The 16,771-nt window shown below is 36.3% G+C and overlaps 1 protein-coding gene across 8 annotated transcripts in view; it reads right to left on the bottom strand.

Annotated features, from left to right (window-relative positions):
- S100PBP (S100P binding protein) overlaps positions 1-16,771 on the bottom strand; it is a 34,632-nt gene that overhangs the window by 6,179 nt on the left and 11,682 nt on the right. The window contains exon 6 of one of the 8 annotated variants that reach the window (XR_010411026.1): positions 3,199-3,249. The exons of 6 other annotated variants lie outside the window; for them this stretch is intronic. Coding sequence is in view for 1 of the 2 variants with exons in the window: in XM_045898174.3 (XP_045754130.1) it covers positions 15,278-15,282 (5 nt within the window). In the remaining variant the exon portion in view is untranslated. Of the gene's footprint in view, positions 1-3,198; positions 3,250-8,307; positions 15,283-16,771 lie in introns of those variants that run through there. One more of the 8 variants, XM_045898174.3, reaches the window with a different exon arrangement.

Consider the following 16,771-nt stretch of genomic DNA (forward strand, 5'->3'; position numbering starts at 1 on the left):
AAAAGCAGTTGAACTAGGCTACAGACTATCTTTTCAAGTTCTGGTAAAAGATATTTACTTAACTTTTAGGACCAATCTAATTTATTGGAAGCCTCAAGAAGTTGAGCTTTGTAGAGAAAGTATATACTTTGAAGTTAGGCAGACTTAAATTAAAATTCCAATCCAGCCACTAACTAGCTCTGTGACCCCGGGCAAATCGTTTCACTTCTTCCAGGCCCACTTGATTCATCTATGAAATACAGACAATACTACTATCTAGCATGAAGCCCAACATTAGGAACACAGCACATAAAAGACTCAGCACAGTGCCTGCCACAAAGCCGCTGCGCAGTACGTGCCAGCTATTGTTACGGTGTTAGAGCTACAGGCCTATGTTAGTTCGCAAAGACTCTTCGAATCGTGTGACACTCACCTCTCTGTAAGGAAAAATGTTTATTAAGTGGATCAGTCTACACATAAACTATGACATGCTTTATAACACTCAGCAGAAATTCTCTAACCATAATGAGATGATACTCTTCAGGAAAAATTTATAGATTCATTACAAGCTTCTGTGCAGTTAAAATAAAAAAGTACAACCAACGGTAAAAGAAGACAATTGACAAAATGAAAAATACATTTGAGGGCGCCTGGGTGGCTCAGTTGGTTAAGCAACTGCCTTCGGCTTAGGTCATGATCCTGGAGTCCCTGGATCGAGTCCCACATCAGGCTCCCTGCTCGGCAGGGAGTCTGCTTCTCCCTCTGACCCTTGCCTCTCTCATGTGCTCTCTCTCATTCTCTCTCTCTCAAATAAATAAATAAAATCTTTAAAAAAAAAAAAAGAAAGAAAAAAAAGAAAAATACATTTGAAACATGTCTGGCAAAGTTTTAATGTCCTCACTCTACAGGAGTAATCTCCTCATAAACAAAAGAGGTCAAAGGACATGAATAGGCAATTCATAAAAGTAATACAAATGATCAATAAACATAATGAAAAATGAGTCCAATCTCACTAATATGGGAAGAAAACATATGAATCTCACTTCTTGAGAAGGAAATATAAATCAGAAAAGAATTTCTCCTTTAAGAAGGGAAGTAGCTTTAGATTAGAAAATCCCTTGCCTGCTGGATGTCTTAAGTTAAAATCAAAGGTCTCAAATCAAATTGCCTTTCCCATATCCTACATTCACATCACTAGCACCCCAATCGTTCTAGGCCTGCAAAAAAAACATTTTAGTGAGGGGAAAAACCAGCTTTGTAGGACTTTCAAGATATGTTTTTCCTGCCAAAGCATCACTAAAGGAGGGCTGGCATGATACAGATACTGTGGTATCCGATCTCAAAATGGAACAAGATTATCTGTAGACCATGTCCTTCAGCTCACTCATCTCTTACCAGCTAGATCCTGATGATGGAGGCTAAAGATATACTATAAGCCCCCTACAAAGAAACCTATTCACTTTAAACTCAAAGGGGAAAAAAAACTGGTCGATTAAGCCCAAGGAGACTTCAAGTATTAAACAGCTAGGAGTCATAATCTAGCAGGAGCAACTTACATATAGCACTTACCGTGTTATCAGACATTGTCCTATGAGCTTTACCTATATTAACTCATTTGTTCATTGTTATAGTAATCCTATGAGGTATTTTGCCCATTTCATAGATGAAGAAACAGAGGCACAGAGAAACAATCTGCCCAAGGTCACACAGTTAGTAACGGAGCCTGAATTCTAACAATATAATACCATCATCGAGTTGAATTTCCATAAAACTTTTTCTGGACTGACATTTCTTAGTGGGGATTAGAAAGCAAGAATCATATCACAGTATGTCTCTTGTATACCCAGTTGGTACCTCGCACAGTGCTGAGTAAACAAGGGCTCAATAATGAGGTCTCAGCTCATGCACCAAGAAATGTTAGTTCTCCTTAGCACTAAGAACTTACTGATGGACTAGAGTAACCTTTTTTGATAAGACTTAATGATCTAGAGATAATGGGAGCTACATTTATTAAGCATTAATTATGCACCAGGCACTTTGCTAACTGCTTTGCATTCACCCTATCATCTAATCCTAACCACCACATGAGGCAAATACCATGATCCCCATCTTACTCATGATTAAACTGAAGCTTAGAAGATACTCATCTATCATCTAGTAAATGGGAAAGCCAGGATTCAAACCCAGGTGGAGCTAATAATCCAAAAACCTTATTTCAGCTCACAGCTCCTATCTCTTCTGCCAAATTTAGAGATGCTAACAAGAATGGAAATGTTTGAATTTTCTCTTCACAGTCTCTAACAGATGGGCTTTCTTGGACCAACAATCAGTACCATGGGTTTAAGTTGTGGCTAAAAGGTGGCGAAGACTGTCCTTTGTTTTGTGCCTAAATAACAATGAAAGAGAAAAAAAAACCTTAACATTGCAGGAATGAGATAAGCAATTCATCTAAACCTTAATCTATAAATATGTAGCTCACTAGTTTTGGGGACAATCCAGTCTAATAACTGTCTTTAATAAGTTAGGTCAATCAATTGTTAAAGAGGAGGAGGAATGGAAGATGCTGAATGCTTGCTATGCCAATGGCCCTTCAGACAAGTTTTATATGTCACCATACTTTGTACATGACCCTGTTTAATTAAGTGCGGCACATGACCCACAAACAGAGAATCTCTCAGCTGGCTAATGACCTAAGAGCTGGCCTGGCACCAACAGTAAGTGAATCAATCAGATACTCTCCTTCAGAATGAGACTGTGAGCTTTAGTAATGAGGGTGAGAGAGAAGAGCACACAGGCAGGGCTCCAGAAGAGACCAGACACACAGGAGACAGCTAACAGAGAGCAGCAGCAGAACTGGTCAGAGAAAGATCAGAAGTATGAGAATCACTAACTCAGCAGGAGAACCTGCACAGGGAACAAAGGCACCCATTTCTGAGGGGCATGAGGCTTGGCTCTATGGCTGATTCTTTTCACTACAAGAACCGGCTGTGTTGGTGTCTAATCTTCAGTAAATCCTTAAACTCGGTTACTTAAAGGCAATCACAATGTCTCTGTTCCTCGCAATCAAAAAAATACCTAATACAGGGGAGGGGATGAAAAGGGAAAGAAAGAAAAACATGTGCTATAGGGGTGCAGGCTACTGCTTTTATAAATACATTAATAAAATAGGAATAAAAAGGAAGAAAGATTAAGTGGAAAATAAGAATGCAAATGTGTCACCTCTAGGTCAACAAAACTGCGATGATCTAGTGCAAATCTTGACTGATTTTCCTTGCAGACAGGGCAAAAAACAAAAGAAAGAAATAGACATTATTATATATATATTATATAACTCATTTTTGAAGTGATGTATTAGATGGGGGCTATTGAGTGACATATGAATGTCCTCAACAGTAATGCCAAATGCAGACGCAGAATGTACATAACCATTGTTGCTTGTGATCTCCATTAACAATCAAAGCAGAGACTTCTACTCCTAAGCATGATGAATGGGCTTACCTCCCATTCTAGTAAGCAACTAGAAACTGGGCAAAATATATGAAACAACTGTTTTCAGACTGCTCAGAATCGTGATTCCTGAGAGAAGGGAAGTAACTGAAGTGAACCTGGAAACTTCTTATGAGTCTCTGAGTCTATAACTTTTCAAAATAAAAAGTTTAAAATGAAGGCAAAACAAACACTTTGTAAATAAAACAAAAGCAGAGAGACTTCATTGCCAGCAGACCTGCACTATAAGAAACTAAAAATTCATCAGGAAAAAGGAAAATAACAGATGGAGAAGAATCAAAGGCACTGAAAATGGTAAATATGTGAGTAAATATAAGACTTTATCTCATTTTAAAAAGTCTTTAAAAGATAACTGTTGAATGGGTTGAAGGGTTAAACATGTATGTATATGTAAAATGTATAAAAATAATAGCATAAAAAACAGAATGGAGGGGCACCTGGCTGGTTCAGTCAGAAGAGCACTCGACTCTTGATCTTGGGGTCATGAGTTCGAGTCCCACATTGAGTGTAGAGATTACTTAAATAAACAAATAAACTTAAAAAAAAACCAGAATGGAGATTTTGAAGTGTACTGTTATTAGGGCCTTATATTATATGTTAAGTGGTGTATTATTTGAAGGCGGACTGGTAGGTTAAAGATCCATATTGTAAACAATAGAATCACAGTTCTCAAGGTGTGTTCAAGAGTCCCTGGGAGTCCCTCCACACCCTTCTGAGGCTTTACAAGGTCAAAATTATTTTCAACACAATACTAAGATGTTATTTGTCCTTTCCACTTGCATTCTCTCAAGTGTACCATGGAATTCTCAAGAGGCTATATGACGACAGAGTACAGAACCACATATGAGGATCTGGCAGGCTTCTGTTAAGCCAGGAATTAAAAGAGATTTGCAAAAATGTAAATCAATGCCATTATTCTCCCTAAATTTTTGGTTTTGTTTTAAAAAAGTTATTTTTAGAGGCGGCTGGGTGGTTCAGTCAGTTAAGCATTGGACTCTTGATCTCGGCTCAGGTCATGATCTCAGGTTTGTGAGATGGAGCCCTGTGTCAGGCTCTGTACTGGGCGTGAAGCCTGCTTAGGATTCTCTCTCCCACTCCCTCTGCCCCTCCCCTCCTCTAAAAAAAAAAGTTATTTTTAATGGCGCCTGGCTGGATCAGTCAGTGGAGCCTGCCACTCTTGATCTCTGGGTTGTGAGTTCAAGCCCCATGTTGTGTGTAGAGATAACTTTTTTTTTTTAAGTTATTTTTAATAAAAACATATTATTTATGTTAATGTGCAAAAGTTTATTTTTTAAATATATTAATATTTAAATAATTTTTCAGTTCTAACTTTTAATATGATTGAGTATAGAGAGATGTAACCCATACAAACAAAACTTTGGGGTCCTGAATTTCTAAGAGTGTAAATGGGTCCTGAGACCAAAAACTTTGAGAACTACTACCCTAGAACAACCACTAAAAATAAAACAAAGGTATAGGTAATAAATCAAGCATGGAGATAAAATGGAATACTAAAAATACTTAAAAAAAAAAAAAAAGGCCAGGAAAAGATGAAAGAAGACACAAAGAACATAAACAAATAGAAAACAAGTAATAAGATGGTAGATTTAAAACCAGCCATACTGACTGGACTAACGCTCAAATTAAAAGACTGAGATTGTAAGGCTGGAAAAAAGAAAAGCTAGACTCACTATATAGTGCCTACAAGACATCCACTTTATTTTAATTTTTTTTTTTTAGAGAAGGAGCGGGGAGGGGCAAAGGGAGAGAAAGAGGGGGAGAGAAAATCTCAAGCAGACTCCAAACGCAGCACCTGCACGGGATGAGAGGCTCCATCTCACAATCCTGAGATCATGATCTCAGCTGAAATCACAGGTCGCACATTTATCCAACTGAGCCACCCAGGTGCCCCAAAACATCCACTTTAGAACACAAAGATATGAACAGATTAAAAAAAAAGGTATCATGCACACAGTAGTGAAAAGGAGGCTTAACGACTGCCTTCGGCTCAGGTCATGATCCTGGAGTCCCGGGATCGAGTCCCGCATCGGGCTCCCTGCTCGACAGGGAGTCTGCTTCTCCCTCTCCCACTCCCCGTTTGTGTTCCCTCTCTCGCTGTGTCTTTCTCTGTCAAATAAATAAATAAAATCTTTAAAAAAAAAAAAAAAAGGAGGCTTAATGGCTACATAAATATGAAACAAAGTAGACTTCTAAACAGAGTATTACTAAGAATGTTAATACTGAATGTTACTAAGATTAAAAAAATGTTCATAATGATAAAAGGGGTCAATTTATCAAGAGGATATAATATTCCTAAAAGTGTATGCCTCCAATACCAGAGTTTCAAAATACAAGAGGCAAAAACGGACAGAAGTGAAAGGAGAAACAGGAAAATCCACAATTAGAGTGGAGATATGAACACTCCTCTTTTAGTTAGAAAATCTGTAAGGATATAGAATTGAACACCACCAGCATCCTACAAAACCTCACTGAAATGTATAGAACACTCCACCAACATCAGAATATACACTTTCAAGTGCACATAGAACATTCACCAAACAGACCATATGCTGGTCTATAAAAATAAGTCTCAGTATATTTAAAAGAATTGAACTCATACCGAAAATATTCTCTGACCACAACAGAATTAAGCTAAAAATAATAGGAAGATAGATGAAAACTCTCAAATATTTGGAAATTAAGTAACACATTTCTTTTTTTTTTTTAAGATTTTATTTATTTGACAGAGAGAGACACAGCAAGAGAGGAAACACAAGCAGGGGGAGTGGGAGAGGGAGAAGCAGACCTCCCGCTGAGCAGGGAACCTGGACGTGGGGTGGGGCTCGATCCCAGTGGGCGCCTCTAAGTAACACACTTCTAAATAACCCATAAGTCAAAGAAGTAATCACAAGGGAAACAGAAATTGCTTTGAGCCAAATGCAAATAAAAATATATCAAAATCTGTGGGATGCACCTAAGCAGCACTTAAAGGAAAACCTGTGGCTTTAAATGCTTACAGAAGGGGCGCCTGGGTGGCTCAGTCATTTAAGTGTCTGCCTTTGGTTCAGGTCATGATCCCAGAGTCCTGGGACTGAGCCCTGCATGGGGGGGGAGGATCCCCACTCAGCAGGGAGTCTGCTTCTTCTCTGCCCTTCCCCATTCATGCTCTCTCTCTCAAAATAAAATCTTAAAAAAAAAATGCTTACAGAAAATAGAAAGATCTCAGATCAGTAATCTAACCTTCCACATTAAAAAGCTAGAAGACGGGGCGCCTGGGTGGCTCAGTCATTAGGCGTCTGCCTTCGCCTCGGGTCGGGGTCCCAGGGTCCTAGGATGGAGTTCCACATTGGGCTCCCTGCTCGGCGGGAGGCCTGCTTCTCCCTCTCCCACTCCCCCTGCTTGTGTTCCCTCTCTCACTATGTCTCTCTCTGTCAAATAAATAAAATCTTAAAAAAAAAAAAAAAAAAAAGCTAGAAGAGCAAATTAAACCCAAAGTAAGTAGAAGAAAAGCAACAACAAAGTGGAGAAAAAAATAAAAATGTAATAGTCAAAAACAATACAGAAATATGAAACTAAAAATTTGCTTTGGGGGCAAAAAAATCAGTAAAACTGATAAAACTTTAACTAGATTGTCCACGAAAAAAAGACAAATTACCAATATTAGAAATGAAACGGTAACCATCACTACAGATCCTACAGTAATTAAAGAAATAATAAAGGAACATCATGAATAATTTTATGCCAATAAAATAATAAACTTAGATAAAAATGGGCAAATTCCTATAAGACACAAATTATCGATATGGATGCAAAGATAAAGAAATTCTGAAAAAAACCTCCAGGGTTAGATGGCTTCACTGATAAATTCTATCAAACATTTAAAGGAATAAATACCAATCCTACATAAACTGAAACACTTCCCTACTTATTTTATGAAGCCAGTACTACTATGATACTTAGAGGACAACACAAGAAAAACGAAAAACCAAAACTCCTTATAAACAAGATGTAAAAACTCTTAAAAATATTAGCAAACTTAATTAAGGATAATTCAGTAAGGCCAGTGAGTTTATCCTAGGAATGCAAGTTAGCCTAAGAGTCAAAAATCAATAAATGTAATACACCACATTACAGAATAAGTCAAAATACCATATGACCTTCTAAATAAATGCAGAAAATTCAACTGACAAAATTCACCACTCATTCATGATAAAAACTCTCACCAAACTACCAAAAGAAGGGGAACTTCTTCAAACCTGATAAAGGGTATCAATGATAAATCTACAGCTAATATACTTAATGTACTAGAGGTCCTAGCCAGTGCAGCAAGGCAAAAAAAAGAAACAAAGGCCTATAGATTGGAAAGGAAGAAATAAACTGTCCGTATTTGGAGATACCATGTTAACACAGAAAACCCTATGGGATTTATCAAAAAGTTACCAAAAGTATCAAAACCACAATGGGATATCACCTCACACCAGTCAGAATGGCTAGTATCAAAACAACAAAAAATAACAACTGTTGGTGAGGATGTGGAGAAAAGGGAACCTTTGTGGACTATTGCTGGGAATGTAAACCGGTGCAACCACTATGGAAAACAGTATTGGAGGTTCCTCAAAAAATTAAAAATAGACATACCATATGATCCAGTAATTCCACTCCTGGGTATTTACCCAAAGAAAGCAAAAACATTAAGTTGAAAATATATATGCACCCCTATGCTTATTGCAACATTATTTACAATAGCCAAGATATGGAAGCAACCTAACTGTCTATAATAGATGAATGAATAAATACACACACACACACACACACACAAGAATATTAGTCGGCCATAAAAAAGAATGAGATCTTATCATTTGCAACAATATGGATGGGCCTAGGTGGTATAACGTTAGAGAAATAAGTCAGACAGAGGACAAATATGAGTTCACTTATATGTGGAACCGAAAAAACAAAACAAATGAACAAAAAAACAAGAAAGACTCAAACACACTCTTAAACAGAGAGGACAAACTTGTGGTTGCCAACAGGAAGGTGGGTGGGGGAATGGGTGAAATAGATAAAGGAAATTAAGAGGTACAAACTTCCAGTTATAAAATAAGCAAGTCATGGAGATGAAAAATACAGCATACAGAATATTGTAATATTTTAATAATATTGTATGGTGACTATACTTATGGTGGTGACCATTTATTAAATTATAAAAAAGCACTGAGATACTGATGAATTTAACCAAATACGTGCAAGATCTGTACAATAAAAACTACAAGATGTTACTGACAGAAATTAACAAGGCCATAAATAAATGGAGAAATATATCCTGTTCACAGATTAGAAGGCTCAAGTATTGTTATGATGTCAGTTCTCCCCAAATTGATCTATTATAGATTCAACACAATCCCAATGAAATACCCAACAGGTGTTTTTGAACAAACTGACAAGCTGAAGTTAATTTTTTTTAAAAGTTATAGAAATCCAAATAATTTCAAGACTTGCTGTAAGTTATAGTAATCAAGACAGTATAATATTGGCGTAAGAACAGACATGTATATCAGTGGAACAGAATAGAGAATTCAGAAATCCATGGAAAGGATCATCTTTTCAACAAATGGTGCTAGAATAACTACATATGCATATATAAAAAAGAACCTAAGCCTTTGCAATACAAAACTCACAATAAATAGTATGATCACTTTGGAAAAGTTATACAAACACTCTATGACTCAGCAATTCCACTCTAATTATTTACCTTGGAGAAATGAAAATACACATCTATACAAAAACCCATATATGAATGTTCATAGATGCTTTATTCATAACAGCCAAAGACTAGAAGCACAGATGTCTTTCAACAAGTGACTAAACTACAGTATATTAATACAAGGAAAAATTCAGCAGTAAACTACAGAACTACTATATACACACAACAACAAAGGTAAATATGTAAAAATTACTCCAAGTAAAATAAGCCAAACACAAAAGGACACATATTTCATGACTCAATTTATATGAAACTCTAGAAAAGACAAATCTAATTAGAGTGACCAAAAAGAAATCAGTGCTTTCCCAGTGCAGGAGCTGGGCAGGGACAGAATGACTGAGATGGAGCACAAGGGAAATTTGGGGGATAGTAGGAATGTTCTATCAATCTTGATTGTTGTGATGATTTCACAGGTGCATAAATTTGTCAAAGCTCAGCAAAATGTACCCTTAAAATGGGTACATTTTATTGCATGTAAAGTATACCTCAGTAAAGTTGATTTTAAAAAAAGGGCAAGGCATAAACAGAGACTGCATGAATATATCTCTCTAGTTCGTAACATCCCTTACTAAATTAGAAAAGAAAGGTCTCAAAACGGTCTTAGCAACCATATAAAGAAACTAGAAAAAGAGCAAATGAAACACAAAGTAAGCAGAAAAAAGGACATAATAAATATCAGAATGGAAATTAATGAATAGAAAATAGAAAAATAGAGAAAAATCAGTAAAACAAAAGCTGTTTTTTTTTTTTAAAGAAAGTACTACATCATAGTGTTCATAAACTTTTCGCTAGACTGATTAGAAGAGAGAAAACACAAATTACTGATACCAAGAATGGGAAAGATAACCATCACTAGAGAATACTATATAAAAGGCAGGGGCCTGGGTGGCTCACTCGGTTAATCATCTGACTCTTGATTTCTGCTCAGGTTATGATCCTGGGGTTGTGAGATCGAGCTCCCCCACCCTCCATTGGGCTCTGTGCTCAGAGCAAAGTCTACCTGGGATTCTCTCTCTCCCTTTCCCCCTCTCCCTAACTGCATCCTGGTTCTCTCTAAATAAATAAATAAAAATCTTTAAAATAAATAAACAAACATAAATAAATAAGGAAAAGGCTAATAAGGGAATGTTATTAATTTCATGTTAATAAATTTAACAACTTAGATGAAATGGTCAAATTCCTTGAAAGACTACAAAGGTTACCCAAAAAGAAGTACCAATTCTTCTATACAAACTCTTCCAGAAAATTTGAAGAGGTAGAAATACTTCCCAATTCATTCTGTGAGGCCAACATTACTCTGACACCAAGACCAGATCAAGAAATTACAAGTATAGACCAATATCCCTTATTAAGGCAGATGCAAAAATGCATAATAAAATTTTAGCGAATCAACCCAATGCTATTACTTTACAAGGATAATACTTTAAGAACCAAGTGCAGAATGAATTAAGACCAGAAATGCAAGACTGGCTTAACACTGGAAAATCAAATAGTATAATTGTCTAATTAATGGACTTTAAAAAACACAACACTATGATCATCTCAACAGATGCAGATAAACTATTTGACAAAATCCAGTATCCACTTCTAATAACACTCTCAAGAGTGTAAAGTTGATAATGGGTATCTAGGAGATACAGCTAACATTATAGTTAACATAATAGTGAAAGACTAAATGTTTTCCTCCTAAGATCAGCAACAAGTTACCTGTATTACTTGTATTAAACATTGTACTGGAGTTCTAGCCAGTGCAATATGGCAAAAAAATTAAATAAAAGGCATCCAAATCGGAAAGGAACAAGTAAAAATGTGTTTATTTGCTGATGATCATAGATACAGAAACTGATGCGATCTACAAAAAAGGTACCAAAACTAACAAGTGAATTTATTAGCAAGGCTGCAGAATATAAGATCAATGTACAAAAATCACCTGAATTTCTATATACTGGCAACAAACAATCCTTTGTAAGGATGGGATCATCTGGAATTCATACACTGCTAGTGAGAATATAAAATAGTATAACCACTTTGGAAAAGTTTGGTGGTTTGGGTTTTTTTTAAAGATTTATTTATCTGAGAGACAGAAAGACAGCCAGAGAGAGAGCAAGCATGAGTTGGGGGAGGGGCAGAGGGAGAAAATCTCAAGCACTCCCAGATGAGCACAGAGCCCAACTCGGGACTCAATCTCACGACCCTGAGATCGTGACCTGAGCCGAAATCAAGAGTCGGATGCTTAACCAACTTAGCCACCTAGGTGCCCCAGGTTTGGTAGTTTCTTAAAAAATTAAACATACACCTACCATATGGCCCAGTCATTTTACCCCTAGATTTTTACTCAAGAAAAATGAAAGCATATCCATACAAAGATTTGTACATGAATAGTCATAACAGCTTTATTGGTAATAGCCAAAATTTGGAAACAACCCAAATGTCCATCAACAGGTGAATGGATAAACAAATTGTGGTATATTTCTATAATGGAATACTGCTCAGCAATGAAAAGGAATAAACTATCAACAAAATGATGAATTTCAAAATAATTTTGCTTTGAGAAAAGCTAGTATATATACTGTATGATTCCATTTACATAAAATTCTAGAAATTACAAACTATAGTGACAGCAGATCAGTGGTTGCCTGGGAATTGAAGGGGGCAAGGAAAGGCAGGAAGGAGGAATTACAAAGAGGCACAAAGAAACTTTGTGGTGTGGTATATTTATCTTAATTGCAGTGAGTTTCATGGGTGTAAAGAAATGTCAAAACTCAACAAGTTGTATACGTTAAATTTGTGTTTACTGTATTTGAATTATTACTCAAAAAAGAAGAAAATCGGGGCACCTGGGTGGCTCAGTCGGTTAAGCGACTGCCTTCGGCTCAGGTCATGATCCCAGGGTCCTGGGATTGAGTCCCACATCGGGCTCCTTGCTCGGCGGGAAGCCTGCTTCTCCCTCCTCCTGCTCTTGCACACTCTCTCTCTCTCCCTCTCTCTTTCCCTCTCAAATAAATAAATAAAATCTTTAAACAAAAAAAAAAAAAAAAAATCTTGAGATAAGCAATTAGTTCATAAAATAAGAACAACATAATATGCAAAGGGAACAGAACAGGAAAAAAAAAAACTCTTAGAAATCATAAATGTGAATATGAAAGTAAAGAAGCCAATAAGAAAATGTCCCAGCAAGTGGACTAATTTGCATAAAATAATGGATAAAGAGAAGGCTAAGAACTTCCAGAGAGAAAAAAGCAGGTTACATTAAAAGGAATAAAAATTAAATTAATAACAGACTTCTTCACAAGAACATTAGATGTATGCCTTCAAAATTCTGAGGAAAAATGACTTTTAATTTAGAATTCTATACCAAACTACCAATCAAGTATGAGGATAAGGATGTTTTCAGATATGGAAGGGCCACCCAAATTTATCCATCATTTTCTTAGAAATTCTCAAAGAATGTGCTCCACTAAAATAGATCAAAAGGAAGAAATGGGGATCCAGAACAGGATTCAATCCAGGAAGGCAGCAAAGGGAAACACCAGGATGATAGCTCTGCAGCAAGGCTACAGAACAAGCAGTATAGATTGGAGCAGAACACAAGGCTCTAGAAAGGTCTCCAGAAAAAAATTTTAAAGGAATTGATAGATTACTGGGTATGTCTGGGCATTTGGGGGGGAGGGGGCACGACACAGACACACAGACAACATAGATAAGGATGTAAGTTACATTTGTAAAAAAAAATTAAGGATAAATTAATTTATAGTTTAAAAAAACAAGTGTGGTAATTAACTACTTCAGAAAAACAGATTCGAGAAAATGAAACCATAGTATACTATCTGACTTCGCAGTGAGCAATATTTGCATAGCTATAATACCGATGGATATGGATATAACCACCATTTAGGGCAACTACCACCAGAAAACAGAAAATAACAAGCGTTGGTGGGGATGTAGAGAAACTGGAACCCTTATACACTGTCAGTGGGATTGTAAAATAGTACAACCACTGTGTCAAACAGGAGGGAGTTTCCTCAAAAAATTCAAAGTAGAACTACATATGATCTAACAATGCTTCTGGGTACATATCCAAAAGAACTGAAAGCAGGGTCTTGAGGAGATAGGTATCTCTAGCAGATGCGCACCCATGTTCAAAGCATTATCATTCACAACAGCCAAGAGGTAGAAGCAACTCAAATGTCCACTGAAGGATAAATGGATAAACTGTGGTATATACATATAATGGGATATTATTCAGCCATAAAAAGGAAGGAAATTTGGCACATGCTACAACACAGATGAACCTTGAGGACATTATGCTAAATGAAATAAGCCAGTCATAAAAAGTACTGTTTGATTCCACTTATATGAGGTATCTATTTAGGCAAATTCACAGAAACAGAAAGTAGCATGGTGTTTACCAGGGACTACAGGGAAGGGAAAAAGGCTAGTCGTTTTTTAATGGTATGTATAGAGTTTGAGACTTGCAAGATAAAAAAAGTTAATGTGAATAAATTTAACACTACTGAACTGCACACTTAAAAATGGTTTAATTGGTGAATTTTATGTTATTTTGCTTACCACAATTTTAAAAAAAAGATTAATAGAGTCATGTCAGTAGACACAGGAGCCCACTTGAAGGAAGGAGTTCCCATTGGTCAAATTTGAGACAAACAGAGCATCAAAAAAAAGTAATGACTATTATCAACTATAACACATTAATTTTTAAAAATCTATGAGGTAAGGGGCGCCTGGGTGGCTCAGTTGGTTAAGCAACTGCCTTCGGCTCAGGTCATGATCCTGGAGTCCCTGGATCGAGTCCCGCATCGGGCTCCCTGCTCGGCAGGGAGTCTGCTTCTCCCTCTGACCCTCCTCCCTCTCATGCTCTCTGTCTCTCAAAAAAAACAAAACAAAAAAAACAAACAAACAAAAAAATCTATGAGGTAATAGTGATACTAAAAAAAATCTTCATAGAAGAATGGTAGGTAATCATTGTAAAAGAAATTATATATTTAGAAAATGAACACTTTCTATACAACTCTCTGTATAGTAGCCGATTTAGGTAAGGATCATCAATGAATATTCAAATAATTAAGAACTGCTGTGGAACAAGATATTCAAATGATACTGAAGCAATACCCCACAGATGACTTACTAATTACAAAGGGGAAAATGTGCCTTATAATGGAAAGATGTGGCAGTTAACACTTCATTTTTTTTTTTTTTTTAAGACTTTAGTTATTTGACAGAGAGAGAGCGAGGGAGAGAGCACAAGCAGGGGGAGCGGCAGGCAGAGGGAGAGGAAGAAGCAGGCTCCAAGTTGAGCAGGGAGCTCGACGCAGGGCTGGATCCCAGGACCCTAGGGTCATGACTTGACCCAAAGATAGATGCTTAACTGACTGAGCCACCCAGGCGCCCCATGGCAGTTAACACTTTAACAAAGTAATCAAACTTAGCATCACTATTAGAACACCCTGTCATTAGGTGATGCCCCCTAATCTGATACAGGATAAATAGACAACAGTACCTATAAATTATACCAGCCAAAAATGCTTACTCTAAATCTAATCCCTCCTCTAGATCCAACTTCCAGTTTACGGGAAATACAGGGGGATAGAGGAACAAGTTAAACGACACCACAAGGAAACAATCAGACACAATTCAGAATGTGAGACAATCTACAAAACAAGTGACCTAGATTAAGAGAGACTAAGAAGACAATAATTAAACACGTGAACCTTGATTAGATCCTGTTTGAACAATTTACAAGAAGACATTTTTGGGACAACTGGGGAAACTGGAATATAAACTAGATATTAAATGATTTTTAAAAATTATAATTAAATATATATTTCAAAAATAAATAAATAAAAAATGTTTAACCTCACTAATTATTAAAACAAAATATGTTAAAATTTACCTATCAAACTGGTGACAAAAAAATTAATACAATTTTTGGGGGCAGGACAATCTGGTAACATGTAACAGAGGTTTTTAAAATATTTATATACTTTACCCAGCAATTCCACTTCTAGGTATTCATCCTATAGAAATAAGAGTTGTACATAAATATTTATTGACCAGAATGTTCACTGCAGCATTACTAATGAAAATGGGCACAACCTAATTATCCAAGACGGAATAATAAATTATATAATACTTTGTAATCATTAAAAATCTTGAGATATTTAACATGAAAAGGTCCTTAGAATACATTAAGTATTTGGACGGTAATAGCTATTTTTTGTGATCCCAGAGGGCAGAACTAGAAACTATCACTGGAAACTACAGGGAAGCAGAGTTTGGCTCAATGTAAAGAATAACTTTTCTAAGAATTAGAATTTTTTAAGCAATGAATGGCCTGCTTCATGATTTAATGAGTTTTGTATTATTAGAATTCTAAGCAAAGGCTGAATGGTCACTTGGCAAAGAGATATATACTGATACATTAAGAAAATCTTAATGATCCTTTTCTACTCTAGAACTTATAATTCCATATAAAGTTTTCCATGAGCTGCAATGTCAGGAAGAAGTTGCTGGTATTTCTTTCTAAATGTTATTAGAGACTCATGTGGCATTAAACTAAAAAGAGATTATTTAGTTGAAGGATGATTTACATTATCATATTCTGTACCAAAAACATACACATTATTGATAAAGTGAAAGATGATTAACCCAATGGAGAGGATTCAAACTGAATTGGCAGGAACTACATTTAAATCCACTCATTTTAATTTCTCTGTATCTAATAAAGAACTTGAACAGTTATACTTTTCCAAGGTGACTGAGCACTACACATATCAAAAAGGACAGGAGGCACTATATGCTTCCTCTGTTTGCTTCTGGTTGCTCTTTACTTCATATATAAATAGAGGAGCAATGAAATATGACCCCCCCACTCTCCTCTGCAATTTAGTATATAATCTTTAAACTCTGGATGCACGAATAGCAGGCAGTGGGAAGGAACACAAGAACATGGTAGCACACTGGGTTCCTAGAAAGCAGAAGCCTGTGGACACCAGAGGCCTGTGAAATTTTTAGAATAATTGGTGATGTTCACAGTTCTTAGATGTCAAAAAGGAATCCCCTAAAAGATGCACTTTAAAAAAAATAAGTAACTTTTTACTATGGATATTTTTTCAAATAGACACAAAGTAGAAAATAACATACCGAACCCACACATAACTATCGTTCAGCTTCATTCATCAACATTTTGTTAAAGTTGTTTCCTCTAATTTTCCAGGGTTTTGGCTTTTTTTTTCAAGATCTGAAAACAAACACCTGACATCATACTATTTTACCTATAAAAACCAGTGTGAAAGGACACCCTTTCTTGTGAATAATACCAAGTGTTCAATAAATGTCGGCAGCTATGGCTGGGTACTGTTCTATGCATTACAGTTGTACTTAAATTTTCACATATGCTAAGCCTCATTATTACACCCATTTTGCAAATGAGAAAACTGAGTTTTTATTGGCTCAAGGTCAAAAAGCCAGTAAGCAGTGGAGCTAGGGTATGAACCCAGAAGTTAA

The sequence above is a fragment of the Mirounga angustirostris genome, unplaced genomic scaffold (genome assembly GCF_029215605.1).
Source record: "Mirounga angustirostris isolate CCGP_5_RB_7025 unplaced genomic scaffold, mMirAng1.0.hap1 SCAF_4, whole genome shotgun sequence".
In the NCBI taxonomy this organism is placed as follows: Eukaryota; Metazoa; Chordata; class Mammalia; order Carnivora; family Phocidae; genus Mirounga; species Mirounga angustirostris.